The 18,396-nt window shown below is 37.9% G+C and overlaps 2 protein-coding genes across 2 annotated transcripts; both read right to left on the minus strand.

Annotated features, from left to right (window-relative positions):
- Nucleotides 1-205: 205 nt before the first annotated feature.
- LOC139694127 (piggyBac transposable element-derived protein 4-like) lies at nucleotides 206-661 on the minus strand. Its single transcript, XM_071592558.1, has one exon. It carries the CDS (start codon nucleotides 659-661, stop codon nucleotides 206-208), a length of 456 nt encoding a protein of 151 aa, XP_071448659.1.
- A 10,070-nt stretch (nucleotides 662-10,731) lies between these two features.
- LOC139694128 (calcium release-activated calcium channel protein 1-like) lies at nucleotides 10,732-12,610 on the minus strand (the record flags this gene model as incomplete). Its single annotated transcript, XM_071592559.1, has 2 exons — nucleotides 10,732-11,255; nucleotides 12,321-12,610. Coding segments are annotated over 2 exons (633 nt in total), but the record flags the coding sequence as incomplete, so codon positions are not given.
- Between the last annotated feature and the right edge of the window lie 5,786 nt (nucleotides 12,611-18,396).

Below are 18,396 nucleotides of genomic sequence, written 5' to 3' on the forward strand. Positions count from 1 at the left end.
AAATTTTTCACTTGAAAGATATTAAACTTTTCACAAGAATGATTTAATAATTTTCACTTATCTTTTATTTACGCCTTTATTTAAGGTTTCATCAAATTCACCAAAAATGAAAGCCAAACAGAGTGGATAATTCTTCTCGTGTTTTCGATGCAACCATTGATGGTGGAATGTACGGCTTGTTTTTCTTCAAAGTGCCAAAAACTATTTAATCCCAGGATAGTAAACATTTTGCCAATGGCAGAGTAGTGAAGTAATTATCTATTGTAATATTTCTACCGGATCCTTTGTACGGTGCCACCAAGTCTTTGACAACTCTCTCACCAACGTTTTTCTCACGCCCAGCACTCGATTTTCCAGTGTAAAGCTGTCCAGCGAGCGGATACGAATTTTCACCATTACATATCCACCATACTTTGATTCCATACTTGGCTGGCTTTGATGGAATATATTGCGTGAATTTAGTTCGACCCCGGTATGCAAAAAGTTGCTCGTCGATTGTCGGGTGCTCTGTTGGCTTATAATATTTTGCCAAATTACTATTGAACATTGTCCAAAGGTCTCTTATTGGAGCAGCTTTATCCCTCTCCATGCGCTGAGCACGAGTATTGGCATCATCAAATCGAATAAGACGAACGATGTTCCAGAAGCGATTGATCCCCATCGCGGTACGATGCGCTGGATATGAGTACGACTTCCACATTTCCCTTGCATTGTCAGTATTTGAGTTATTGGCGCCAGAGGTTATTAGAATAGCCATGAATGCATAAAATTCCTGAAGCTCAAAATCTTTCCACACGAGTGGTTTTTTCCCTGGATTTTTTTCATTGTCTGCTTCATATGCTGAGCTTGTTTTTTATTCGTTTGACGTATAATGATATCAGCCATTTGCGGATTGAAAAATAATTTGAATGTGTCAAGAATTGACAGCATGGTGTTTGGTGTTCCTATTGGGTCCACATCTCTGTCGCACAACATTATACCTTGCAACTTGATGGTTACTTGTTGGTGCCTCAGCCCACTGAGTACCATCTTTTTCTGTAATTCCTGACCCACTAAATGTCAGTTCTATTTCACTTTCTTCATCTTCATCATCTTCGTCGAGTGCATTCTCATCAACTTCTCCTAAAAATATACACATTATGTAAAATGTAATACATAATATATCATAATTATTGTCGTACACAATAGAAAATAGAAATGTAAATTACCAGCATCATCACCATCCGAAGCTGCCACCTCACTCTCTGGAAAATATTCATCGTCGTCACTATCCGTCACATGGTCATCATTACATTCATCTGCTTCGAATATTTCATCGAAATGCCTTCTTCTCTGAGAACGGGTTCTTTCATTGGAAAATGTTTTCAGTATATTATTTACTATTTTTTGAAATATTGAACATTTAGCATCTAAAACTTACCGTCGAAAAGTTGATGAATTTTCCATCGTTCTATACGATCATTTATTTATAATATTCATAATTTTGCATATTTTTCTCACTTTAACTTTTAATTAATTTTGGACGTTATGATTGTTTACTTTTCACTACCTCTGTGAAGAGGAGGGAGAGGGGGGGACCTCCCCCAAAAGTGTCTGTGCCTGCCTAGTAGCCTAACCGCTTAGTCGTGTGAAGTGCATGGAGAAATAAGTGACGCGCAATAGGTGGGTACCCGGCTACCCGGTTATAGAACGAATGGTGAACGTTTGGTTATGGACCGGACGGTTAACCATCCTGAGTGCACCCTCCTGGCTAATCGAATTCACTTAGCATGCAAAACATTGTGCGATCCGCTAATTGAAATGTGTAAACTTGTTGATTCTATTTTTTGAATTTCTACATTTCGTTTCAAAATACTTTTGGTACGCATATAAGACCAGACCAGAATTTGTGAATTCGAAAAGCGTTTTATACCATTTGAATATCACAATTTTAATATCCATTTTAAAACAATATTTGCCTAGAAGGATTCTTTGCCCTGATAACTTATTAGCCTTCTACTGACATTAGAGGGCAAAAGGGTAGAGCGCTGGACTAATGGCCGGAGTGCCCGGATCCGATTGCCGGGGATGCCTCTGGAGACCCTCAGTATCACCCAAGCGGTGTGATTTTCGGGTGGCAGGTATTTCTCAGGAAAATATCGGCAGAATTCTTGATACCCTGCATAGCCCCCACCCTGATTTGCGGATTTTGCACGCCGTAGGTGAGCTCCACCCTCGCCTATTAAACCGACCTTCGTGTTTAAACTGTGGTTGGTTTATAGGAAATTGAATGATTCTGGAGTTAGAGTAAGATGCATCAGGAACAAAAAGAAATGTAAAGTACACATTAAAAAAGTGAAAATTCGTCCATCTTATCTCATAATACAACAGTTCGATAAAGAGAGTAATTGAAGGTGGTTTGGACGGTGTATGTTTAAATATCGGAATTATCAAATGTTGGTAGATGTGGGGAGAAATTGTGTAGCGAGTAGCGCCATAGCAAAAGAGAGCGAGCTATTTTGATGATTTGTGAAGCAATGACGATTGGGAGTCAATGTAACGCAGTTGCATTAGGTGGTGACTTTGAGTTCAGGAAAGTTGAATCATATAAAAATGAGGTAAGAGCGGTGAGAAATTCGAGAAATGGCAGGTCTCGGTGTAACTGATATCATGTTTACGAACTTATGAAGTGTGAGGGAAACTTCATTGTGTAACTATGGTGAGGGATGAAGGTGGGGTAAGGTGAGAGAATTCAGAACAAAACTTATATCCAAAAGGAAGTGAGAACAAATGGATAATTAAACGGAAGTCGGTTGTAAACGAAAGGCGATATGTGCCTTCCGGTCTGGGACTCTCTCTCTCTCTCTCCACTTAAAGCAGGGATTGAATTGGACAGCAATGGAGAATTAAATGTGTTCATTCTCATAACACTCATTACTTTTTCCACGAAAAAATCTAATATATATTGTGAATTTTGAGAGAATGCCACTTGAGTCAACCAATATTTACTGAGTTTTTTTGCGTCTCGTATTCTTATCAGGTCACTCACTGGTGAGGGGGGGTCATCCTATGGAAGAATTGACAGGAATGAAAACACCATCCTCTGAATCAGATGGTGATGTTTTCAATGGAAAGTTCAAATTTGCATAAAAAGGCGAAAATTCATCGTATATAAATTTATTCTAACTTACTCTCAACAGAATTGGGCTCAGTGAATTAAGAAATCCATAGAGATACCTATAATTTGTGAAATGCGCATTGGTAACGCAATATTTCCTGTTGTTACCTGTCGAGTGTCCTTTAATATTTTTCCGTTTCTCGTATCTCGTCGCAGCTTGCTATCGAAGAAGGTCATACGTCTTTGTACTCTGCTATTTTTATTGCCTACTAATCTTATCCGTTGTTTAGAGACTTTTATGACTTCTCCATCTCAAACTGATCTAGCAGGAAATATAGCAGGCGAGGTTACCAACATCATCAAAATTCATATTCCAAGTATAATTTTCTCAGAGATTTGATTCCTCAAGTAATGTAAAAAAATGTTTATCCATTGCTGACGGTTTAATTTCTTCTCAGCCAAATGCTGCTATTACCTATTTGTCAAAGATTATTGTGGTTTAATACATTTTTAACAGTTATCACTCCTGAAGTTAGTCTAAAAGCCTATTCATTGGCTTATCGGTTGCCATTCAATACATTTCTATTTAAATATACCATTTTTTGTTATCATTCTATTCTTAAAAAGATAATTATGTTAGCTTCAAAAAAATTGATAAAGTAATACGATTATTTGTCAATTCATCGATGCAATAGTTTAGTGGTGAAAAGCAATGCTGTGAAATGTAATTGTATATACAAGCCATAGTAAAATATTTCAATACTAAACAGCCTTTTCCCCCTAGTGTGAAAGCCCTGCTGATGAAGCAGTGATTTCGAAACCTAGGTCGATATGAATAATTGCATAGGGGAAAATTGCTATCATTTCAAACCTACAAAAATATTTGCGCAATATCACGCCGGATATTTTTCGCAATTCGAAAAATATTTCAAATTGATTTTTACTTCAAGTGTCTAAATGAAAAAAACAGACTTCTGACTGAAAATGCACATCTGACTCGTAAAATGGACGTAAAGGGAAACAAAAGACTAAGTTCTAGGCATGTCAGAGGAAGATAAACACTTGTTGCGAGAAATTCGAAGAAATCAGGGCAAGTAGATACAATAGGTACTGATAGGCATAGACAATAGGATGCTGAAGACGGGTATTAGAGGGGAGAATGTTGGGACATCGAGGTTGAGGGGGCGAATTAACAGGCATTTTGGATGGTAATAAAGGAGATATAAAGCAGGGATATTAGCTATTTTATGCTAGAGATATATAGTATATGCAGGGATATAAGCTAATTTAATGTGTAATATGGAGTTTGAAAATTTTCCTGTGCCATAATAGTTATGCATTATGAGTATAGTAGTGTGTAGTCCTAGGTTTCATTAAAAACCTACCCTAAACCCGTGGATTATATCTAAAAATTACTTGTAAAAATTTATAATTATGTCATCTAATTAAGAATGGAAATCGCTTGAAATATATTAGGGATAAATTTTAATACCAAAGTCGTGTGAGGGCAGTATAGTTAACTAAACAGAACCATAACCGAGGATTAAGGAAAAAAATGGTTTAGAACATATAAAAGTTACCTTTATACGGCTAAAGTAATGTTGAATTACATTTATTTAGATATGAATTCAATCATTGACTTCCTCTTCAGTAAAATGTGCTAAAATAAAGATATGGAGTTTTCCACTAATGCAATTATTTTTTTAGAATCAAGGCTGAAAAAAAATATTTTGAAATAAAACTATTTTCAACAGTAACTTTATTTTTTGAAGATTTCATATCTTTCTTTTTAGCGAATATGTTGGAATTCCACTCAAAATCGCCACAACAGAGTTTTAGGGTAATTTTTGTCAGACTGCTAACTTTGATCAATAATTGATAAATAAAAATAACAGCAACAATATATTCACTATGTTCTTGTTATTTAAAATGGCTTTAAATCTAATGGCAGTGAAAACAAATGCGAGAATAGCATTTAAGAAATTGAAAAACCTAAGCTTATTCTAAAAACCTTTGGTTAGTATTTCTCTGTACCGTCAGGGGTTCCCTGTCAGAAGGAACGAGAGAGAAAACTTATGAATCTTTCAAGAAACTGCGATAGATGCCGCGGTAGTAACTTTTAACAGAGTCGTCTAGTAAATGTGCATTACAATGCAACAACTATGAATCTTCTTCGTCTTAGAACATTGAAGAGCATCTACAATGGTCGTGTTACTTTGCGAATTTCATCACTGAAAATTAAATTTTCCGAAAATAAACGAGGACCAAAGTTCGTTTTTCTTACGTTTTATAAAAATGAAATGCGTTGTACTTTCGGCATTTATTAAAAAAGCTTAATTTCAAATTGGTTCATGATGTGAAATACAGAGCAATTAATTTAATATTCTTTTATAACTTTTGACAAAGTGAAAAAAAACAAATACACAAACTATTCACCTTAAGGTAATTTTTCCATCAATTGCAAAGCAGGAAAGACACCGTGCTTCTCCTTTAACGATGACTGGTACAATTGAAAGATCGTTTAGGGCCGGGAGAAGAAGATCTTAGGCAATAATGTCAATGTTGGACTATTGTCTTAATGATCAACCTTCTTGCTAACAAGTCATTTTACTCGTTCGAGCAAGAGATAACGGGTTCACAGAGTGTATATTGAAATTTACTTCCCAGTTAGCTCTTTTGCAGTCATAGTATCTCTGGATTTAATGAATCAAATAACGTCATCGTAAAAGCCGACGGCAGTTCTCACCTACATAAAGTAGAAGGTAATTCATGCTATTTATATTACTTTATTTTTTAAGTAATAGCTTAGGTTCAGTAAAGATAACCATGAGCTCCACCCCTAGTACCCGTAGTTGAGTTCATTATATTATTATAAAACCTAGGATGGTTGCCAATCCAATGAATTAAGATTGGATGTAAGACAATCTATTGGAGCTGTGCACATACTACGAGTTTAATAGTAACTTTAATAATGTAAAAGACCAAGTACTTTGGTCATACTGAAAATTTTAATATGCACTAAGTGAAACAGACTTTGGAATCAACCGCTATGAGATATAAAATATTTGTATTCCTATTTTAACTTCTAGGAAATTAAACCCCTGTCTAATTGTCCTTTTAGGCACATTTCATAATAAAACTAAATATTCTTTCTAGTTGCTGTTTGAGGGTAATACAGTCGATGCCAGTCGTGACTATTAGAATATATATAGATAGCAAATTACACGTTTTTCTTATTCTTGCTTCGCTGTCTCTTTCAACGCTAATATTGAAGACGGAAAGTTTCTTCAAATACACACATGCAGGTGCATACGCGTTCGAATGCACTCTCACACACACGCAGCGTACATTTTCTTCGTGTTAAGTGCACAGTGAGGTTGATCCCTAAATATTGGATGCGCGCGAATCATTGTGTCACCATTTGCACACTCTCGTATTTGCATTACAAATCCTCCGAGTGACACACATTAATCCTTCGGTGAATGTTTCGGCGTGGTCCGACCAGGAAAACGCCTCCCTCCGGTCTGGCGGGAGGCGCTCTTCGCCAAATCGCTGTGCAAAGTGCCCGTTTGTCATACCGGTAAACATTGCAATTGTCTGGCAAACCCACGCGACCACAAACCATATAAACCTCAACTTCCGTAGATTGTGTTTTGCGAGTGTCTTTATTGCCTACTCTACTTAAATTATTTTACAGTTTAATCTATCGCATAGATGTAATTTTTAGACGATCCTTGGAACACACTGGAGAAGGTTTTACCAATTGGAACTAGATCCCGCCCCCGAACATTTACAAATGCGGCAGTCAATACGGACATAGGATTCGTCATCCATTTTATGGTAGTATCCGGAATTTGAGCTCGTATCTTCTTTCTCTCGAGTTCGCATTAATCATTTGTGTCATATCCAGCGAACAGATGAACCAGTGCATAGTAAATTGGATTTTCCAGCCAACGTAGGCAATATTTTTCACGAAAAATTCACTGATCCGAGCGGAAATTCGTCGGCTTTTAATGGTACTTTAATACTCCCTCCATCGTCTCTAATCCTACCAGCATTAAATTTCCAAGGTCAGCTCCGTCTAAGGTGAAACGATAGTCGTAAATTCGTCCAAGGTTCCAAGGGTGCATTTCTCAGTGTTACCAGTCTCTCAGTGCACCTTGTCCGTCGATTAGGATGGGATAAGGTGAAAATGAAAGAACAACAGATGGAGAACAAAATTTATTCAAGGTTTAAAAAAACATTCCCCGATCATGTTTTTTCCAGAAATCCACACAAATCATTTCCTTGCAAATAATAATATCTTAAATTACTTCAACGACGCTCCGAGCGAAGTGTGTTAAAAATGGGAAATTTAAAAGTAAAATATAAACTGTCCATGCTTGCCATCCTAATAAATATTCATTCCCAAGCATAAAACGCGCAGGATTTTGGCATGTTTTAATACTGAAAGACTTGGGGGAAAATACATTCCCCTGATGTTAAAGTGGTCATGTTGCTCCTGGCCCACATTTGCTCCAGTCCAAGACTCAGAAGACCATTCGGTTTGAATATTTCCATCTCAGGGGAGGTAATTACCAACTGGTTCATCCTCCGATCACCGACGACAAACCTCCAAGGCTTCTGCTTCCGGTTCGGTCAAAAGCACCCTAGCGAATGGGAATGCGTCACACATCCGCCGAACATGCGTTTAACACCGAGAACAGTGATTCTGTGGAGAGCATAGAATGGGCGAAAGCGTAAAAAAGCAAAAAAAAACACCAGTGCTTGAATAAGTTGCTCACCGCCGGATTATTGATAGTTTCGGTAATGGAAAAAAATACGGTCGCATCTTCTGCTTTCTGTCGTATGTGAATAAAAATTAAGTGGTTACCTAAGCTGGTGATCCATCCAAACAGTTTTGATAATCAATATTCAAAATGTGTGATGAAAAAGTAGTTTTTATTCTCGGCGAATTTCATATTTGCGGCAAAAATAATTGAAATACTTATTTCTTGTAGTATACTATACGCGCGCGTCCTAATGAGTAAGCAACGAGCACATCGACATTGCATACTTGAATTAAAGGCCATTTTTGTATATTTAATCTATGATTATATCTAATGAATCATGTGAAATGAGTGGTTACTTTTTTCAAGAGGTAAACACAACCAACCGCTCTAATCGAAACAAGGGGAGGATGTATATAAATTAAGTGGAGCGGTTACTTAATTAATATCATGTGAATTTCCCCCATTTTTAGCTCAACAGTAAATCAGGTCGGGAGATATCATTGGTCTTCATTTAATTATCCACCTAATTGTAAAGTGCGAGGCGATACAATTTCAATGTTGTACAAAATAATAAATTTCTAATCATTCTCCATTTCCAATAACCGCGTAAAGAAAGCGCTCCCATTCATAGGATAATTAGTAACATGTCCAGCAATATTGATCACTTCTCTGCGCAGCAAAAATTTGGGAATAGGAACATGGTCATGGGTTTCTCGAGGGTTCAAAGTCGAAACCATTGGAAATGCCTCGTTGGATCTCGTGAAGAAGGGCAAGTCGTTCATTCCTGTATCATTACAACGGTAGAAGGTTGCGAATTGCATCAATCACTCGTAAACTCACAGAAATGTATTTGTGGAAAACCCAATCTATTTCTTCCGCGTGTTTTCCTATTCAGAGCACTGCTTGCGGCATTTAATGAGCGAGGAGTGATGTGGTAAGAATGCCATGTTTGAGCGAAACACCGTGGGATGGAGTCGCACACTTGGTTCCCGAACAAACTATCTAATGTCTATGGTATTTTAATAACCAGACGATATTAGCGGGAAAATCTCTCTCAGTCAATTCTGATACAAGAGTTGGATTTGCTCACTATGGCGTAAAATTTGAGGCGTTTACAATAGGGAATAAAAACTTTTACCCGTGACATCTCCTCACTCGGAGGTCACCGTGGAGTGCCTTATAGGAAGAAACAGTCGAAGACGCAGATTCAAGCTGATGAAAATATTTTCCTCCCTTGGGTTACTATAATGTCGGCTTTAATTCTTTCAACCAAATGCCTGTTCGGAAGACCTGAAAATCTCTCGTCCTGATCAATTGAATAGGCATTATTTTCATTTATGTTCACTATCGTAATACTTTAAGTTAAATATCACGTTGGAGTGATTCCACATAACTTCGATTGTTCCATCATTCTTCGGAATGTTTTCAAATATAAATCATAATATTAGAAATGGTGGTATCGCCTGTGTTTTCATATATCAAAACGATGAAAAAGTGAAGGTCATATGGTGACTTATACAAATATAAATTCATAAATATTGACGGTTGCGCTACGCTCGACTAGCTTCTAGCTGCGGTTATCTACATTTGATTATTCATTACAAAAATAAGGATAAAAGAATTTTCTTGATGACACATCATGCATGACCTTGGCACGTTTCTCATGCTACCATTGGAATTGGACACGTCTTTCCCGACCCCTTCTTCATTCGAGAATACGTTACTGTCTGAATCCAATATTGAGATGGTGCACTAATGTGCAATAAAATTCTTTTATGCGTGGACTAAATAAATACCCTTTGTTCATAAGAGGAATCAAATATCTTGAAAATGATTAATTCATACATTTCAAGGGACGATCCCAGATAATGTTTCCGCGTTGATAACCTCGACGACCCTCTTTGACAGACGAACGTTGGCACGGAGAACGGAATCCACACCCAATGAACAACGCAAAGAAACATTCACGACCCCCATCCTAGGCGGGTGGAGGTGGGATTTTTCAATTAGTTTTCATTCACACTACGCCACTACGCCTCTATGATAAATAGGATAAAACATATGATGGTGTGCAGCAAAAATCGATACGGTATTGACATATACAGTCTGATAGCAATATACCTCTGTTCACTGACGAAGGCCTAGAGAGCCTTCACAACTCCCAGAGAGTCAGATGAGCATTCCTCAGAAGGAATATGAAACATACGTAACACAATCAATGTAAACGGAAGAGGGAAGTGCATTGAATGTCCTGGTCATGGTTGAATTCCAAATAACCAATCTCATTTCTGATTTACACTCTCAGGTAAAGCACTTTCAGTACAGAGCGATGAGTAATCACCATACCCTATCACGCAGAACATTGCTTCAAGTCTAATCGTATCAACAAACCCCTCGCAACACTCCTCCAAGTCTATGAGGTTTAACATTATATCTTCAATTAATATTCATTTTCAACAATGTGTGAGGAAGTAAGAGCGGCACTGAGACGTCACCTCTCTAATCCACAAATATTAGAGTCCAACTATTAGCGTGTGAGTTGACTTCCTAAAAGAGACTTTCCATCCTGAATTCCGATGTGCCACTCACTAAACCAACTTTCATCGGGTTTTGATGATGTATTAAATGCCTCGAGAGGCATTTGCAGGTTCCCCACCACATTGCAATTACTAAGTAGATTTCGCCAAACTGAGAACAGTATGCAAAAGTCTCTGGCGAAATTTTCATTAGAGCAAGTGGGCAAGACACTACTTGTCGAATCTTTCCGAGACAGCGTTTTGAATAATATCGTAATACCCGAACACTGTAACATCAGCCCCGCATACATCTTGACGAGCCCCGCATACATCTTGACTTCCCTATCTGGCTTTGGACCGTTCCCGAATGTTGTAAGCCGCAGCCACCAGTACAAGGGTCGAAGGACAAACTTTCCCGGAATGATCCCGCCTCGTACCACCAATTCAAAAGCACTTGAACTCAGGGTACCCCGGGACGAGCACATTGGCCCCAGGTGGGGCATCGTCTCGTTCCCGGACCGCTACATTCAGACGTTGCTAGCGGCACTTGCGTCCCGTGCGGCAGCGTCCAAATCGGCCTTCATCCTCTCCAGATCCCGCATGTCTGAGGCCGAGGTGTCGCACTTGATGGCGACCAGGGAGTGATAGAAGTGCGCGGCGAACGCGAGGAACAGCACCAGCACCGGGATGACGATGACGGTGGCGGCCCACGCGGCGGTGAACGAGTGATCCCAGAACTTGACCCAACACAGGATGGCCAGCTCGACGAGGAAGAGGAAGAGGCCGAGGACGGTGCTAAAGGCCCACGCGAGCTCGATGAAAGTCCTCATCCTCTCGTGCGGGGACTCGAGGACGGCCGGCACAGGACCGCTGCCGGACGAGAAACTCCCCGCGCACGACGAGTACGACGAATTCCTGTGGACGAAAAGGATTCAAGGGGTCAGCCGACCATTAGAAAATTTCCCGTTCGTTCCAACGCGAGGGGATCTCATGGAGGCGACCCGATCCATCGAGCCGACGAATATGGTTCCAGCGATACTATCTACCTTCTGCACAACAGTATCACCGAAAATTCGCGGTGACTTTGTACTTGCGACCACTCGCTCCGCTCCGTCCTTTTTTAAAGGGTTAATCCATACAGGAATCATAATGCGTGTGCAAAGTCTCAAAGAATATTGATTTTTAATTATACTAATAGGACAATTATTTGCTAAATTCACCCAAAATACAGGGAAAACGTTATCACGAGAAAATCATAGACTTAAGCGGTGGTAATGGCCTATAACCCTCAGAAAATTACTGCATTGGATTATCTCGAAAGTCTTCTATTTCGTGTTGTCTTCTCATCAAATATCTTATACACATTTTCTTGGATAATATCGCTCGGACAAGCAGTCTAATTGATTCCCGGATTGATAATGCATTTGCAAAAAGATTTTTTGTTCATAATGCGTCTCGGAAATACAGGACGCCGAATACAGAAATTAGTAGTTGTATTACTGTAGCTCCCAAAGAATTTATAGAATCGCCAGATTTGCATTATTATCGACACGGGTCTAGCATTAACAATAGTCTAACGATTATTTTCTCATCTACAACGGCGTTTTCAAAATATACATTTCGGGACAAACTTAGACACCTTCGGAAAAATGGGACGAAAAGAATCATTGAAGTCCTATCCCCGGATGCAATTGAGGTTAATTTACAGAAACAAATACCAAGTAAATGTAAACTCAATGTTTGGGGAGATTCCTTCAGATATGTAGTATTCGATTTAATAATGCATCCATTAGCAATTACTGTTAATTTAGATGTCGTAGTCATTAATTTAATTGAGTTATTAAATTAAATTGGCCTAAGTATGCATGGGTAAGTTGCAAAAAATAACACGAATACACTATATCCACCACGTGCCTGTATTGTGAGTACGAGGACTGATCCCCTTGGTTGCACTGCTGCATCTTCGAGACGGCGTCCACGTTGGGGAGGATGTACGTGGAGATCATGAGGGCGAAGATGTGCACGGAGACGAGGACCGTGGTGCACATGGCGAAGAGGACGAAGAGCCACTCGGGGACGTTTGTCGGCTCGTTGATCTGCAGCTCCACCATGGCGACCATCGCGAATCCGGACAGCAGCTCCGAAGTGGTCGCCGTCGCCTTTAGTTTGGCGCGGCTCATGTGCAGCCGTCTCCAGGACAGACCCTCGGCCGTGAGGGCCGGCGGGCCGTTCTCTGGGGGGGCCGGTGGGGGTGGAGAGTCGAGGGCGTGGTTCCCGGATGACATGAGGATCTCGTGCGAACCGTGGATGTTCACGTTGGACAAGCCAATCTGCAATGAACGAACGAGGAGGGAGTTTAAAAAACATGCCTAAAAAACGCGATGACACCAATTGCTCGCTATTCCTTCCACTGTAGACCACCATAAATGTACAATTCCTCAATAATAAGCTAAAGGAAGTTTATACTATACAAACCTGTGATAAATGTCCATACTTTATCATATTATCTAAGGGAATACACGAGAAATATATTAGACAGGACTGCATTGCAAGAAAAAACTGTGTTCAGCTCCAGATAATACCTACTTCCTGCATGCAAAATGCCGAATCCTTTCCTCCCTCTATCCCGCTAACCTACCATTCTCTACCCCATCATATTATTCAATATTTGATTGCCTCTTAACTCTCTGGAATTCCCAATTCACAGTAATGATTGCTATCATCTGCCTGCCACCAGGACAGTGGCAGTGAAAACTGGTGCAGCTGTACTCAGTGGAGTCCACAATTTGAAATAAAAAACACTACAAAGTTGCTTCGGCGCTATGTGACATTCCGAATGAATATTAATTTTTTTGATATTAGAAACTGATTGAAAAAGTAGCACGCATAAATATTTTCATCGAGTGAAACTGAGTTAAATCAACGTTGGGCCTGCTACCAACCTTGCATTCTAATCAATGATGCATATGAATTTGGTAATGTTTCACAATTTTATTTGTTAGGGGCACGGCTCGTTGCACTAATTGTGGAAAATTACAACATTAATTTTAAAGAACTTTCACAAAGTCACACTTGATTCTGATAATTATATTTGCAATGTGATCCTTGTGTCCCATGGTTTTGAAATTTCCATTCAAGGAGAATTGAAAAAATTTTAAATTATATGCTTCAATTTTCACTCAGCAGAATTAGCATGTTAAGAAATTATTGTCAACCACATACATGCAACATATTATCCCATTGGTACTTGGTCATAATTACACCTCATCAATTATTAAATTAAAGATTTCTTTAAGAACGCAAATATCATTGGATCCTGAACGCCTCCCATTATATCTAATAACTGGCTATCTTTTTCATATTTACAAATATTCTGGCATAATAATGTTTGTTGAAAACCGATTTTTGGACAGATATATTATATGCGTATATCGAAAGTGTGTTTTCTTTAGGGTGGACCGAAAAAGTGATTATTTTCCAAAAGCAATTTCAAAGTACACAAAAATTTCCAAATGAAATCAGCATCATTCATTCAATTTATGTCTGAAATAGATGAAGAATTATTGGCATGAAATCTTAGCGCTATGCAAAGTCTGGAAGGAGGGGGATATTTCGTGTGTTCTGGATTTACTATGTGCAAAAAGTGACTTTCGTCTGTTAAAACATCGAAATCAATTATCCATGTAGCATTACAAAACCAGCCTCGTCACGGTTTTACAACATGGGGGATAACCCACACAAGTAACGCCCTTCCATTCCCGCATAAGATCGATACGATCCTGCCCCATGCATCAGCGCCAACGTCCACTTTGTTTCATACATTTCCAAATCGTTCTTCCAACCGAAAATACTTAATTTCGCTAAATGACTTAATTTTTATTGACTATTATTATTATTACTACGAGCTCGTAGCTACTATACTGCGATATTTAACTGCCTGTCGGAGTGGAATTCAATTTCTTCAAATTCTCCGAAATCCCGTTAAAGTAAATAAAATTTTTGCGACAAAAACTCTATATTTCGATATTCAAGGTGATATTTCAATATTCCACATCCACCTTTTCTCAAGATGAAAGAACGTTTGGATTTAAATGGTAAGTGGTTGGGTTTGGCAGAGTGAATGTTACACTGTAATTGGAAAACGAGAGAATGCAAATACATCCAATCCGTCTTCTCAAGAAAAATAGATAATCCCGATTAAATATTTCGACACGGTGAGTAACAATCATTACCACATCTCTTGGGTAAATATTACTTATTTCAAATATTATTGTTTTACACTGTCGAATCAATCTAACTATGGAGTCATGTGTATGAAAAAGAATATGTTGAAATTGGAATTCACTCGTGCATGAAGTAAAGAAGAAGTAAAACGAACAAAAGTTAAGACAAAAACAAAATATAGTTTGAGTTTCAACGATTGTTTGCATTATTTATGTGTATAAGAAAACGTCTTGGAAACGAAAATAGCTAGAAAGATCGATTTTTGTCCTTAAATTCTTTCCTTACTTTTGTTCCTACCCAGGATCCTTGCATAGCTATGATTTTCAAAAACTTCTCCACTGGTATAACCAGAATATTTGCATTCTACGAATAAAAGTAACACAGTTTTAAAGAAATGTTAAGTTTTGCTTATACCAGCAGTATTCAAAGCACTCGCGGTCTCTCCGGGCCATTTCTTTGAAATTCTGTTTTGGTTCCCAAAAAATGCTAAATCGTAAGAATAAGCCTGAAAGGTATAAGCTTTACCTTGTGGAGTTATTATACATTCAAGTTTTAATTGAAAGAGAGAACATACTTAAATTTTGAGGAGGATTACGTTCCCTCTTTCATTTGAAATATGAATAAATCATAAGAGTTGAGACAGAAGGGTTTTTATGGGCTATTTATCAAGTTATTATTATTCATTATTATTATTTATGATGATTATTAAACTATTATTGTATTAATAATTTTATTTGATCTATTGTCTGTATTATTCAACAATAATTTTTTTTATTACCGGTGCTTCTGATATTTTGGGATAACTTTGGCGAATTGATTATGTCCGGAGAATGTTTCCATCCACAATATTTATTTATTTATTTTATTTTTATTTATTTACACAATTACGTTGCAATTAGGCAAATTTCCTGGTGGCAACGGTCAGGTTAGGTCAAAGATAACTCTACAACGAAAATTACATACGAACATATAAAAACAGAAGAGATAAAATATTTTTTACATAATGACACTTCCACATCACATACAAACAAACTTCCACATCACATACAAACAATATTTTCACAACTACAATGAAGTTTATTACCCAGTGGCTGCTTTACATTTATACTTAAAACTTCTAAAATTGGATGGAAAGGGCTCAAACAAACCTCCAGGCAGCTGGTTCCAATCAATTATGGTTCTATTTAAAAAAGAGTATTTTTTCTTATTTGTTTTTTGAGTCCTTATTTTTATTTTGAGGCTATGGTCGTTTTTTCCCTTAAAGTTAGGTTTTTCTATCCCTTTCCATAAATCTTCCCACGCTTCGTCCTTTTTAACAATTCTATACATCGCGCCTAACCTTCTCCTTTTTCTTCTATTTTTCAAACTCTCCCATTTCAGTATATCTAACATTTCTGTGACACTATTTGTTCTTTTATACCTTCCGAGTACATATCTTGCTGCCTTTCTTTGAACTTTTTCTATCTTTTTAATATGCCCCACCTCCATAGTATGATCCCATACTATGGAGGAGTATTCTAGGATAGGGATAACCAGTGCCTTATATGCTTTTTCTTTTGTGGCTACGCTTCCTTTTAAATTTCTCATCACCAAATGCAATACTTTAAATGCCTTCCGTGTCAAATTGTCTACTTGGACTCCCCACCCAAGATCCCTAGTTAAATAAATGCCTAAATATTTGCATTGACTAGTACATGGGATTCTTTCTCCAAAGAGGATTCCGCTATCATTTTATTGCAAGGGTTCAGCTATTTAAAGCGAACTTCCAATTCCACCAGTGCGGTAATGATATTCGATGAGGGAAGACCATTATTCACTTTTGCTTCTCACATCGGCCGGTGAGGGAGAAAGTCACCGCCTACCTACACTCTATCGGAGATATCTCAAAGCTCATTACAAGGAACTACCAGTTTTAACCGGCACATTCAAACGTCTCAATATTTTCACTCCGTTTAAAATCTGTCAACATCAATTGGTATTGCTATCGAATAATTTGGATTTTCCTTGGAAATTTTCCAAATGTTAGTTGCATTAAATGCAATAAAAAATTATTGAAACTGCCTGTGAAAGACAAATAATTTTAAATAACGGAGGTAAAACCTTTCAAAGAGTAGAATTTAATACATGTGAGAGGATTTTAATTTTGAATAGGGATAGAGCCATCACTCGTTACCATCATAAAAGGTGAAATGGAGAGAAAAAATCCCTCAGTGACCGAAGCGGAAATATCCCTCCCGAGATTCCTTGGTACTCACTCGTCTACTCAAAAGATCAGATCACAATCATAAATATGATATTATATTGAAGTTTAGAGAGTTAACATGGTGAGATAACACTGATACTGGCCATTTAAGTGACACAATCAGTTCCTAGAATTTAATGTCCGTTTTCAACCATTTCCACAATGAATTCGTGGATTGTGAACCAAAAACGAGTTATTTTTTTCTCTCGGTAACAGCTGAAGGTTTCTGCTTTATTTTTTATTCTAGAAATGACAAGAACAGAAAAAAATATGCAAAAAATTAGATCATCCTTTAAGTCGAAGTTTTTTGGAATTATTACATTAATATCTTAACACGTAAAGAAATAAAAAAGGCGATACATCTAACAGTCCCACGTGCCAGGCCAGGTTCGCTTTTCCAATGCATTGAGTTCAATAGGAATAATACCAACGTCAGCATCATGGAGATGTACATAAGCACATATCATTTGCATAATAAGCTACAATACTATAAATAGCGCGGTTTTTTAATACTGGCAAGCAAAATTTTGTTAAACAAGGAATCATCAAAATAATTCACCGGCTTTCAGCAATTGTAACAATCTTTCAATTTTGGACTTTGAGTAAAAACAGTATAAAAACGCCAGAGGAGGATGGGAGTCGGACGTTTTGGGGAGAATGGCCACCCTAAGGAATACTTTTGGCTTTAATTAAAAATCAAAAAGATTACTTATATGCCGGAAATCACCTTTGAATACTGACTTCTCGAGAAAAAAAGTTTCTACTGTAGGGTGTGTTTCGACCAATAAATCTGTGCAATTAGTTAAAAATTAAACATGATTTTCAATTTTCATTTTGGGAAATAAGGTTATAAAATTGTTTCTGTTCATAAAACAAAATGCTCTCCCCGCCTTCATCTCGATCTTCATCTTAAAATCCCGCGCCTTTTATGCTTTTTTTTAAGTATGAACTTTCCTCGAACACATACTATACGACATTTATCAACCCGAAGCTCTGCTTGACAGGTGAGGGTAGAGCACACCTAGTATTAATCCCGTACTAGCCTACCACTCAGCACTACACTTAGTCAGGTTAGGGGGGCCGGTTCCTTTCACTGTGCCGTTTATGGTTTCCCAGGAAGATGTGGTACCCGAAATTTCACACAGCTTGGGTGAAGCTGAAGGAGCCCAGAGAGGCGTGCCCGGGAATCGAACCCTGACTATCCTGTCAGTAAACCGATGCTCTACCCACTGACCTTCTACATCCAGAAACACACTCGGTAATTAAATTATTTTGCCTGGATGAAGAAAGATAACGGAAAAAAATATGTAGCACAGGATTTTCCACCACCTCGGAAAACTAATGGCTTATCTGATAATTATTTTTTTAAAGTTAAGTTTTAGACCTAAAAATCTCATTCATACATACGAAGCGCTATGAAATCTCTTAATTTATTCTTATTTCTAAATCTTAAGAATAATTCATTTTTCTTAAAATCATCCCCCTTTGCCGCTCTATTGTTCTGTAACTCCAATATGAGAATAGAGAAACCTTAAGTAATTGTGC

Source organism: Hetaerina americana, unplaced genomic scaffold, assembly GCF_022747635.1.
Source record: "Hetaerina americana unplaced genomic scaffold, ioHetAmer1.1.p SCAF_5, whole genome shotgun sequence".
Classification (NCBI taxonomy): domain Eukaryota; kingdom Metazoa; phylum Arthropoda; class Insecta; order Odonata; family Calopterygidae; genus Hetaerina; species Hetaerina americana.